The sequence below is a fragment of the Thamnophis elegans genome, chromosome 11 (assembly GCF_009769535.1).
Source record: "Thamnophis elegans isolate rThaEle1 chromosome 11, rThaEle1.pri, whole genome shotgun sequence".
NCBI classification, from domain to species: domain Eukaryota; kingdom Metazoa; phylum Chordata; class Lepidosauria; order Squamata; family Colubridae; genus Thamnophis; species Thamnophis elegans.
Window position 1 is genome coordinate 15,753,686 of NC_045551.1, and position 12,708 is coordinate 15,766,393.

At 46.3% G+C, this 12,708-nt stretch overlaps 1 protein-coding gene across 1 annotated transcript in view; it reads left to right on the plus strand.

Annotated features, from left to right (window-relative positions):
* LOC116514971 (myomegalin-like) overlaps nucleotides 1-12,708 on the plus strand; it is a 127,797-nt gene that overhangs the window by 57,953 nt on the left and 57,136 nt on the right. Inside the window, 5 exon segments of the mRNA XM_032226830.1 lie at nucleotides 2,533-2,621; nucleotides 6,835-6,934; nucleotides 7,618-7,746; nucleotides 7,843-7,989; nucleotides 10,200-10,357. Of these exon segments, the coding sequence (XP_032082721.1) occupies nucleotides 2,533-2,621; nucleotides 6,835-6,934; nucleotides 7,618-7,746; nucleotides 7,843-7,989; nucleotides 10,200-10,357 (623 nt within the window).

Sequence of the window (12,708 nt, forward strand, 5' to 3'; positions counted from 1 at the left end):
TGAAGAGGACTGGTGCCACAACCTGTGGCTTGGCTGGTTCGATGAACCCTCATGCTAGGTTTTTGTCTATGTATTTGCACATTTCTTGCATTTCCCAGGGCATCATGGCATATAATGTGGGTTTTGGTAGTTTTGCCCCAGGGATGATTTCGATGGCGCAATCTGCCTCACGGTGGGGGCCCAGAATGTTGCACTCAGTGTCACTGAATACTTCTGCGAGGTCCTGCTATTCCCTTGCGATCTGTTCAGTCTCTGAGGTTTTGTCAGATGTGACTGCCAGATGTTCTGGTGGACTCTTGGGGAGTTCCCTGTTTGGGTGGTGTTTGTGCTTGCTGGTATGGAAGGGGTTGGGGCCCCTTTTCTATCCTAAGTCTGTGGTTACCCCCTTGCCACCATATGGTCAGTCCCCACTTGTCTAGCCAGGAAAGCCCCAGTATGACTGCATCTGTCATTTTGGGGCTATTATGAATCAAATTACTTCCCAGCGATGTGCTAGCTCTAGTCTCACTGGTTTAGTCAGGTGGGTTGCATAGGCTCCCCCCATTTGGGCCCTGTCAACCTGTTCGAACCAGATTGGGTGGGCCAGTCTTTTTGCTCTGATCCCCAGTTTCAGGACTGTGGTCAGGTTGATCAAGCTTCTAGTGCAGCCTGAATGTATTAAGACTTTAAAATCACCCTGACTTCCTGTTTTTGGGGCTGTGAGGCATATTGGAAAAAGGAAAGGGTGAATTGTCCTCTTACCATTTGATCGTTTTTGCCCTCATTGTCACTGTCATAAGATTCTGGTGACTGGTCATTGTTGCCTGTTGCCATCTTCATCTGGATGGGGATGGACCTCTGCAGCATGGATAGCCTTCCGGGATGCATGGGTGGCCCATTTGTGGCCCCATTCCAGTCGTGCCATAGGTGGTGGCTCGGGCCTTGGCAATGAGGTTGGGTCATGTATGCAGATGCCATGTGCCCCCCACATCTGTAGCATTTCAGTGGACTTTGATGGGGGGCTGGTTTCGGGGCCTGCTGTGTTGCTGTGAGTACCTGTCGGCCGTGCAATTTCAGGTCGAGTTGACCTCTCTCTTTCATGTCCAGTGGATTTCTCATGTTATTAGCAGGAAATCGACCATAAACTTTTATTGCTACTGGGAATCATTCAGAGAGTCAGTTTGGGATGTCGTGGTAGGCAGTTACTTGGGCAATCTGCTGGTCCAGACTTGTACTTAAAAAATACACTAACAGACACTCTGGTAAAGGGGGTAGCCTTCCAATGACTCTCCTAAATTTGCAGATGTGATCTTTGATGGGGCATCCCCTCTCCCATGTATGCACGGCTGGGACCCAAAGACCAGCTACCTGGCAGGAGGCACATGCGCATGCGTGGTGGCCTGGGTGGGGCGATGTCTGCCTTGACTGCAGAGAGGGTTCTGGGTGCCATCTGTCACATGGGTGCCATAGATTCGTCATCATGGGAATCCCCTCTCGCTTCTTCTTGCATCTCCATTTGGTGCTCTTGGACTTTTGGAGAGGGCCCCCCCCCCAACCTAGAAGGAAGTTGAATGAAAACCAGATGTGTTCTGGAAAACACAGATTTATCATAACTGGCTCTCCAAACTCAACAAAAAATTAGGTATTGGTTATGCCAAATTGATATGAACCATCTGAATCCCACCACTTTGGAGATCCCTTCTAAACACTGCTTATCAAAGATGTCTGGATCAGGATACACAAACCCAGATAATGCATGCACTGAATCCAGGAGCCAGAATTCTGCCAATGAGAACATCGCCATCCACAAACTTTATACAACTGCAATATTACAAAAGGAAAAACAAAAATCACTTTGTTTTGGTTTCAAATAAACTGGTACAGAGCTGGAAATAAGTGGATTCAGTAACCAGCTGCTGCTGTAAATTTCAACTTCTAAATTGAAAAACATTCAGATAGAGCGATGATTAATCTCTTTAATTATTTTTCTACTTAGCTTGTTATTCATTTCCTTGCTATCTTTTTTGCAAGTTATGCCCTTTGTGCTTTTAATTTGTTTTCCTTTTTAAATCTTATTTTAATGTTTCCATTAGATTAAGTCAAATTAGGTTAATTATTGCTAGATTCCTCACCACTTGGAGACTTGAAAGGTTTTCTTTTGTCCTCTTTTGATTTATTTCTTGGCTGATCATAAATACATTAAACAAATTAACAGATTTAGAAATGATTAGTAAATACTTGGATGGAGATGCCCAAGAGAGAATAGACTTTAGATTAGACTGGGAATTAGAGAAAGAAAATCTCAGAGGGCAATGACAAACTATTTCTGTATGGTTACCAAGACAATCCAGAAGGGCAGCTCTTTTTCAGGTTAAACTTGGGTTCAGACACAAAGTTATAGTATTTTATTGGTAAATATTCAAAGCCCAGCTTGCTGATGAATGTACTGGAGATCTAGCATAAAATCTGCAAAACCTGATTTCAGGTGGTGCTTAGAAATTAAAGTACCTGAGACTCAAAATGATGATTCTCATTTTATCACATCATATCTAGATCTAACTGCAGCTGATGACATTAAAGATACCAGCACTGAGTTTACAGATAGCATTGAAGAGGAGGTACAGCATGGCGCTCATGTACAGGTAAATCCTCAAAGCATTCAAAGTGGAATATCTGCACTGTTGATAAATACATTGATGGTGTGAATTATGCAAATGCTGAAAGTTTGGGGAACAGGGTGAACTTGAATTATTAGTACATAAGGGTAGATATGATATAGTTGCAATTACCAAAACCTGATGGGATGAAACCCATGACTGGAACGTACTGATAGAAGGATACTGTCAGATCCCACAGATCCCTATCAGATGCTGCTCTTCTTGTAGGAAGGGGGCATGGGTGCATTCCTTAGTTTATAGCTTTTTTCCTGATGCCTATGTATCCTGTGCTTTGATTTACCTTCTGGAGAATGTAAGGGGGGAGGGCCATCTCTTTTGTCTCAGCTCTGAAGCCTTCAGCAAGAGTCGCCTGGAAACAGCTTCTTATCACCTTCTCAGCCTGCGCTTCTCACAACAACTTTGCACCTGTGGATTGGCTCATTCAACATCGGACTGAGGGGGAAGACTTTATCCTAACTGAATTGCCCAGGAACTTTAGATCCTGCTTTCTTTTGTCCTGCAGTCTCTTTCCTTCAATAAAAGGTTCCTTTTGAAATGCTGATGTTTCAAGATTCTTTACTTTCTTGAGTAGAGAGGAGAGGTAGACCCTTACATAAAGCAGGATCTGCAAAAGTTCTCCACCCGAAGAAGAACTCACTCTACCAAGGGGCCCTACAAGCCATGTCCAAACAAAGTGGCAAGCAAGGAGAGGGAAAATGCTGGGGTGAAACCTCTACCACCACCCAGCCAGATGCAAGCTCTGTGTGCCCCATCAAAGACATTGAGACAGTTTTGTGGGAGTCCACAAAGTCAAGATGGTCAATTAAATTGGAGAAGAAAGACAGCTGGGATGGGAGAACCAAAGATGTCACCCTCATCTGCGGCTGCCAGCAACCAGGCTGGAAACATGAGCTGGAAGCCTTGTCAGATCAGGAAGAACTGACCGAGAAACCGGCTGGAGATAATCAGCTCAAAAGACATATCATGTGATTTATGATGGAGGCTTTGAGACTCTAAGAGCCACGGGGGAACTGGACCATCATGAGAGAGGAGGCAAGATGGCAGCAGCAGCCGATGGAGCCAGAGCCACCACCCCAGATCTGAAAGCTACAGATCAAGTGGACAGCATAATGGGAGCCATCCCAGCAAACCCACCCTGAGTTTGGAACAATGGATGGAAACTGATCAAGAAGAAATTCAACCTAGAAATAAGGAGTAATTTTCTAACAGTGAGAGCCCATCAACCAATGGAACAGCTTGCCTTCACAAGTTATGGATGATTCATCACTGGAGGCTTTCAAGAAGAGACTGGACAGACTTCTGGTTTGGCTCCATGGCAAGATAGTTTAAAATAGCGGGGCTCTGTGAATCTCAGCCCATTCTTCTTCACTAGTAGGCCCTAAGGGGCCAAAGTCACTCTGGAGGGGTGATGAAGAAAGGAGGGATTCCTTGTTTTTTTTTTAAAGTTTATTTTATTTTAATTCAACAAAAACACAAAAAAAATCATCCTTCATTACATCTTGTAGAAAGTGTGTCGATTGGTTACAGATAACTTTCGTGCATTTCTTCCACAGTCATTACTTATAGTTCATATTAGATTCTACACTTTAAATCAGAAATATTTATATATCTTACTATCAATGTACCAGAATTCTCATTTGACTACAATTATTTGAACGTGCTTTTACCTCAAATAATTCATACTTAAAGACACAACCACATAATGGCGTTCGTTAGCTATTTCAAAAATCCTCCAATAACATTATACCTGTGATATGTTCTAAGTAAAAGTCAATTAATAAAGTTTCTAAACCTTTTTTTCTGGGTTTTTTTCAATTTGCTGTTTAGAGTTTGTATCCAAGTTTCTTTTGCCAAAACCAGAGCGCATATATATATTATATATTCAATCTAAAACAATCTAAAAATTACTAAATTCCTACTTATTGATCACCAAAATTAACTAATTTTTTATTATCAACTTTCATTGTCAATCTGTATCTTTCCAGTAACAAAGCAGTCTTATCTTTCTTACCAATTGTGGTGTCAGTCTTCTTTTTATCTCCTTTATAAGGTTTTTATAGACTTCTCTCCACACTTTGTTGCTTGAAGGATCTCTCAGGTAATCTTGTTGCCCTCCATCTGCTATTAAAACTAGTTTGTCTTTGGTTGTTAATCATGCTTCTGAAAAAAATTTCTCTTCTTAACTCTATCATCATTTCTCTTTTTTCTTCTTCTATATCTTGGAATCTGAGTTGGAGCTCCAGTTCGTCGAATTTTCTTTTCCATATTCCCTTTTTTCCACTTTCACCCACATTGTCTATCTTCTATGTCTTCATTCTCCCCTTTAATTTTCGGGGCTCCAACCCCTTCATCTTTTGCTGTGAGGAATACTAGTTTTTCCAACTTCTTCTCAATTCTCCCATATCCTTCCAGTAGATTTTGAATTCCAGCCAAGATATTTTGGAATTTTAAAGTTTCCTTCTCTGAGTATTGATCCGTGTTTCCAAAAAAGAAGTGGGGGGACTAATAATCACTGCCACTCTAGCCTTCCAGGCCTCTTTTATTTTTTTATTTTAGATTGACTTAAACACAAGTTCTTTTATGCTCTTCAAAGGAGAAGGGTTCTGGTTTTTTTTCCTTTCTCTCCCCTGCCAAAATAGTTCTCAAAGGGCATCTGTGAAAACAATTCGTGTTCTTGGCTCTTTATCAGTTTCTGTAAACAAATTGCAAACCCTTCAGCTACAAAGTCAGTAAGATCAAAGAGAAAAAGAGAAGAAATACATTGTTTCAAAAACTCCAGTCTCTGACCTCCGAGTGGCAGTGTTGCTACCTTTCACTGTCTAATATTTATCTCTGGCTTATAGGAAACAAAGTTCTTTAATGAAATTTAATAACAAGTAATAAGAAGAATTGTTAAAATAAAAAGGAAGGTTTTAATCCAAAAGTCAAAAAATAAAGTAACAAAAAACAGAAGAAAAATTAATCTGTTCACTTTAAGAGTAGAAACAAAAACATTGCGAGCACTTCAACCCACAAAATATAGTTACAAAGAAAAAAAAGCTTTCCAGAGCAATCCAATATAGGTTAATTTCGCCGCTTAATTCTTTTGCTTAAGGATTTCATTTGGCTTTTAAAAAGTTGCTTTGGACAGTCTTTCTCAAAATAGAAAAAATACCTCACCAGATGGACTCACTCTCTCTTTTCACTTCCTTCCTTTTGGAACCATCCCAACTTCATCAGCCTCGGGCTGCCTGTTTACCGCCAGCTTGAAGAGCTTCCCTTGGGTCAATCAGGGACTTTGCGGTGTCCCTGAGCCCAGCAAGGCTTCATCTTCCTGATCACCATCTCTGTGGGACAGTTTAGGTCCAAATGGACTGTCCAGTGGCAAAAGTATCAACGGTGGTCTCGGAGTGTCGAGACCGCACATTGTATCATTGCAACGTTAGCTCCTCCTTCGGACAGGAGGGATTCCTTGTTGATTGTGGGAGAGTGGCAGCTCCCCATTGGATCTGAGCCACCCTCCTAACCAATGAAGAAGAGAAGGCCATAATGCCCAGACTGAAGCTGGGGCAACTGAAAAAGAACCACTAATGATCTATTCATAAATAGAGTTCTGGAACTGGATGAGACTACTTTCAACTTCTACACTAGAGACCTATCCTCAAATAAAAGAGGTTTTTATTATAAAGACAGACTCTCCAAAATGTAGAGAAAGCAGTGATTTAGTATGCGGAAATTGACTACAAAACCAAAAGAGAAATGAAATTTTAATGGGAGACTATTAAGCCTTGAAATACAGAAAGAATGGACTGGAATTTATAATATTATGGAAAGTGACTTTAACCTTTAGATAATATATTTTCATTACTGGGAGAATTTTATAAAGCAAAATGAATTTTTTCACCACTTAATCAGCTGTTATATCTTTTGCTTCAATGCTGGAAGTTAAAACTGGGGTGACACCTACCGGTAAAAAAAAGATATACTATTACATAGCTGGGAAAGACCTTGAAGGAACCCAGGATTGATAAGCAGAAGGTAAATAACACCTAGAAGATTGTTTTATTGTTGCTTGGGACTAGGAACTTGCTGAACTTGGTGGATTATAAATACTGCTGGCTTTGCAAAACGTCTTGGAGACAGAGAACTGTCCACTTCTATAACATCTAGGCACCTCCTTTGGTTGTGCAATTGGCAGGTGGACAATAAGAACAAATGGAATCTGGCGGTGGCGCCTTACTCAGGCACCTTCTTGTTCGGGGAGGCCCTGGATCCTGAATCAAGAAGAACGCCAAATGGTTGAAGACCTGTCCGGCCCCGTATTACCACAGACCCTCTTATAGGGGGCCCAAGCCAGATTATCAGAGCCACAGGTATTTTTCACCCAGGTCAGATAGGCAGAACCCTCAGCCTTAGTACCAGGGCAGGAACCGGTTTCAGAGCCAGGCCAAGTGGCCCTTTCACAGTGTGGCGGGGGGCGTCCATCCCTTCCACAAAGGGAAATGACTCAAATCCGAGTGTTCCCATAGGCGGCAGCCTGGCGCTCTTTGAGAATCAATGGGCCGAGATCACCATAGATGCCTGGGTTCTTTCCACGGTGAAGGACAGTCTGAGGCTGGAGTTCCTCTCCTCTCCCTTGAACTTGTTCAGAACCTTTCTCCCATCAAGGGACCCAGAATGGCTCTCCTGATGGATCTCGCCATTCACCATTTATTGGAGATCCAGGCAATAGAGCGGTTCCGTTGGCAGAATGGGGGTTGAAGTTCTACTCCAACCTCTGTTGTTCTGAAGAGCTCAGATAGGGTGGGGTGGTGGAGGGCAATAATTGACCTCAAGCAGCTGAAAGCCTACCTAGTTTACAGGCACTTCAAGATGGCCTCCCTAAGATCTATCTTGCAAGGGATCAGGCGAGAGATCATTTAGCATCAGTGGACCTCACAGAGGGCTATTTACACATCCAGATTCTCCCATATCACTGCAGGTATCTCAGGTTCTCAGGTTCTCGGGGTCCCACTATCAGTACAGGACTCTCCCGTTCAGGTTGACTTGGGCCCTGTGCACCTTCATGAATGTCCTGGCGGCATTGGCAGCTCACCTACGGTCTATTCCGGTGAGGTTTCAATGCTGTCTCGATGACATCCTGGTTCAGGCCCAGTCCAATTCGTAGGTGCCTCACGATCTACAACTCATGATCCAAACACTGCAGACACTGGGTTTTTCTGTGAACTTCGCAAAAAGTCATCTGTCACCTTCAACAAGAATTCTCCATCTTGGGACGATCATAGGCTCTACAGCAGGACTGGTGCTGCTTTCTCCAAAACATCGATCCAGCCTATGAGCCTTGGTTTGGCAGGTGCGCACAAAACGTTCCATTTCCATATTGGACCAATCACAGCTCCTGGGCAATATGATCTCTTGCATCAGCGTCATACTGTGAGCGCACCTGCATGCCAGGCCCCTTCAATGGGCGCTCATTCCATATCAACGACAACTGCTCAGCAATTCTGCAGTTCTCATCAAGTTGCCAGCAGGCGTGAGGCTTTCCCTCTAATGGTGGCTCTCCCCAGTGCTGAATCGAGGAGCTGAGTTCAGGGAACCAGCCCACATCACGGCCACGACAGATGCGAGCCTTTTCATCTGGGCACTCACAGGCTCCCAGCTGGCACAGGGTCAGTGGACTTTGACGGGCCTGTGCCACAATATAAATTGGTTGGAACTGAAGGTGGCTTGTCTGGTGCTTTGCCAATTTCAGGACCCTCTGGCTAGCCAGCATGTACTTCTTCTGATGGACAATGTCGCCACAAAAGCACACGTGAATCACCAGGAGGGCACACACTCAAGGAGCCTATGGCTCAAAGCCCTGAAGCTCGGGTCATGAGACATTTTTCAATGATAGTGGCAGAGCACATATTGGGGATGGCCAACCAGCAGGCCAACTGGTTCAGCCATGCAACTGTGGACCACAGGGGGAGGCAGCTCCACCCCGATCTGTAATGGAGGATTTGCCAGAGATTTAGCACCCCCCTAGTGGGCCTCTTTGCAACCCCAGGGAAAACACAGCTCCCACGCTTCTCACAGTTTCCAGCATGAGGAGCGGAGGGGACGCCCTGTGGAGCAGTTGGCCGAGCAGAGTACATTACTCATTTCCACCCCTTCCTCTGATTCCGGGGACCCTGAGGAAAGTAGAGGCAGGGAGGTCAGTCATTATTCTTCTGGCCCCGCACTGGCCCAGACGGCCATGGTTCACGGATCTGGTCCAGATTTCAATCTCGCCCCCATGGAAGATTCCTCAGGTGGAGATCTCTTTGTGCCAGGGGGTCCTGGTCCATCCAGAACCCCACTGGCTCCACTTGACCACCTGGAACTTGAGCAGAGCTTCCTGAGGAATGCCAACCTCTCTTTGAGAGTCATTGCGATGATTGAGGCCTCGAGGCATCCGTCAACTACTAGAATCTATGATTCTACCTGGGCGGCATTCGTAAAATGAGTGCTTCCTCGAATGTCTTGGCGGCTTCTGCATCCCCTCCTCAGGTCCTGGATTTCTTACAGGATGGGTTAGACAAAGAGTTGTCTCATAGCACTCTCCGCTGCCAGGTGATGGCACTGTCTACAGTGCTCACTGGAGAGGGTCTTGTTCCTCTCTCAAAACTCCCAACTGTCAAATGGTTCCTTCGGGGGGCAGTGAATATTTGGCCTCCCATGATTCACAGGTTTCCCACTTGGGATCTGCCATTGATTCTTCGGGCTCTGACACGGTCGCCCTTCGAGCCCTTGAGAATAGTCCATCCTCGGCTCCTGACCTTGAAGGTTGCGTTCCTGGTAGCAATAACATCGGCCAGACGCATCTCAGAGCTGGGGGCACTTTCATCCAGATGGGAACTATGTGTTTTTCATCAGGACAGGGTGGTCCTCAGGTTGGACCCGTCCTTCATTCCTAAGGTGAACACTCCCTTTCATAGGGTGGTTCTCCTGAACTTTTGTCCTGCCCCTTCACATGATAGGGAGCACCTTTGGCACAGGTTGGATGTCTGGCAGGCCCTTTGGATGTAACTCTGGCGCAAGGCCTTGACCCGCAGGTCTGAGGCGTTGTTTGTGTTTTTCCTACCCAGTATCTTGAGGGCTAGAGTTACCCCTTCAACAATCAGGAGGTGGGTTAGACAGGCCATTGCCACAAAGTCTCGGGTCAGGCCCCTCCTCTAGGGAATACTGCCCACTCCACTTGGACCATGGCGGTGTGGTTGACCAGGGCTCTGTTTGAGGACATTTGCAGGGCGACCATGTGGTCTACCCTGTCGCCATTTATTTGCCATTACCAGCTGGATGCCTTCGCATCAGCTGAGGCGTCTTGTGGTCGCAGGGTTCTCTAACAGGTAGTAGCCACCCCAGCTTCTACATCCTAGATTTCCCTCCCTCGGGATGATAGCTTGGGTACTTCCCATGTGTAGCCCCTCCCACATCACACACTGGAAAAAGAACATTGGTCCTTACTTGAATGTTAATTTTCTGTGTGGATATGGGAGGGGCTACATCCCTCCCTAGCAAGACGTAGTTAGTTAGGTAAAGGGCTGGGGATGGCCTGGTTGTCTTGTTGTGTCTTTCAGGTGGAGCCAAGGGAAGGAGGAGGCATGGTGAAAAAATTCCCTCAGTCTCTTGACCAATCAGACTGTGTTGATATCCCATGCATGGCCCCTCCCACATCCACACAGAAAATTAACATTCAGGTAAGGACCAACGTTCTTTTACGGTAAATTTCCAGGAGTCTAGGAGTCACTCTTCCTTTTGTCAATAGATGGCGCTCTCAACTTACTTTTCAGCATAGATCTCTTTATCAAAAAAAATAGTTTTTTCACTGCTTAAACGGTTATATTTTTTGAATCTCTTTCCTAGGAATTTTTTTTCCTTTTCCTTAGAGTAATTTTTAAGAAAAGAAAAATCATTTCACCCAGAAACAATCTCTGTTCACTGTTCTCTTCGCTCCTGCACTTTCTTAGGTGTTCTGGCTGTCCCCAGCATCATGGCAGCCATGTTGACTACTGCTGCTCCATGTTTTTGGCAAAGGGGGATTTTCCAAATCAGGAAGGAGAGATGCAGCTTTCCTCCAACTGCAAGGTGCACCCCCTTGCTTCACCACCCCTACAGGTGCCTTCAGCCACCTTCCATTGCAGCCCAGACCAGCTGCCCTCCACCCAGCCATAAAAAGCTTCCTGGCTCAGAGGGTGCTCCCGAGTCAAAGCTGGGAGACGGAGCAAGACATGGACTCTCCCCGCCTGCTCATTTGTGCCCAATCCCCAAAGCCCCAGTCACGAGTCCTGGCAGTGGCTGCTTTTGCTCCCTCATGACCCACCTGAAAGCCTAGGGCAAAGCCAGAAGTCACAGGTTCTAAGGGCCTGATGAAGGGTGGGCATTAGAGGAGACTCCCTCCTTTTCTCTCCAACCCTGGACAAGCCAGATTTGCCCTTTCTATTGTTGATTAAGTAGTGATGGCGCAAGAGGAACATCGGTCCCCACGCCTGCCCTTAATGAACCCAGTTCCCCTCCAGGCTGAAGGCGCCCTTCCCCTCCATTGAGCAGAAATGTTCAGAAGGAGCCCCTACTGTCCTCTCCACCACTTCGTAGGCAGAAAGAGAAAATTCCATGCTAGAATCTGTGAAACCTCGGAGGAGGTGAGCGTGGAAAAGGCTCGAGATGCTTTGGCAATCTTTCTATCCAGCAGACTCCTTGCAATCACCATTTTCAGCATTTGGAAATATCTTTTCCTAGCAAATTAAAATAAACAAAAAAAGCTTGAAAATTTCCGAGGTTGCTCCTGGAGTGGGCAGGCAGATGGGCAGCATTCCCGTCGCCCCATTAATTGTAAAGGCAATTAACAACTCACCCTCATGAGAAGATTTTCTTTACTGTGCAAGCACCAGGAGCTGCTCCAAGGCTGCAGGCACCCAGGGAGGGGGGAAATGCTGCCCATCTTCCCCCTCCTAAAGCAACCTCAGAGGTTTTCAAGCTCATCTGGAGAGGCAGTTTTTTTTAAAAGAAAACCCTGAAAAAGCCGCAAGATCTGGAGCTGCCAGAGACACGCGGGCCTAGGTGGAAAGCAGCCTTTCCTGCAACATCCCCCTCCCCACTTTGGATCGCCCTGCAGTGGGGCCTCTGCCTTTGTAGAATGGGGCGGGTGCATGGGCAGCAGCCCAGGGATGTCTGTTTGCCCCCCCCCCCCGAATACCATCACCCCTCTCAGCCCCAGCTCACCATCTGCATTTCTACCAAGGGCTGCTGGGCCAGGCTGGACACCGATCTTGGAAAGCAAATGGGCATGGGAGACTGCTGGGAAGGCAGTGTGGAAGGCAGGGAACGATGGCAAGGCTGCGGGGAAGGGAGCCTCCATGCTTCCCTGCCTTTCACACAGCCTTCCACTTGCCTGCCTTCACAAGCTGGCCATGGGAACGCCAGGAAGGCTGCATGGAAGGCAGGGAAGTATGGCAGGGCTGCGGGCCGTGGGGAAGTGGGCAGGAGCAGCTAGATAAGCCACAACTCACAGGCTTACCTGGAAGGCAGATCAGGGGTGCAGCACTTCAGGCAGGCAAGAAACGTGGCACGACATAACCGCGGTAGACTAAAGCGCGCCGACAACAACGCGGCGCTAAAACCGCGATGTCAAAAGCGCGCCCACAACAGCGCGCCGACAGAAGCGCGATTTAACTTAAGGTAAGGTTTAGGGTTAGGTTTTGGGTTAGGTTTAGGGTTAGGTTTAGGGTAGGTTTAGGGTAGGTTTAGCGTTAGGTTTAGGTTTAGGTTTAGGGTTATTTTTAGGGTTATGTTACAGCGCGCTTCTGTCAGCGCGCTGTTGTCGGCGCGCTGTTGTCGCGCGGTTTTGACGGTGCGGTTTTGTCACCGCGCTTTAGTCACACGTGCTTTAGTCTACCGTGGTTTTGTGGTGGAACCGGCAAGAAATACTTGGGGGAAGTGAGGGCCTGGGTGATGGTAGGTGGGGCAGGCTCCATAGTGTGGCGCTGAAATAGAGAAAAGGGTAAAAGAGCAGCCACCTTGAGGGGAAAAACCCACTTATTTTGCTTGCCTG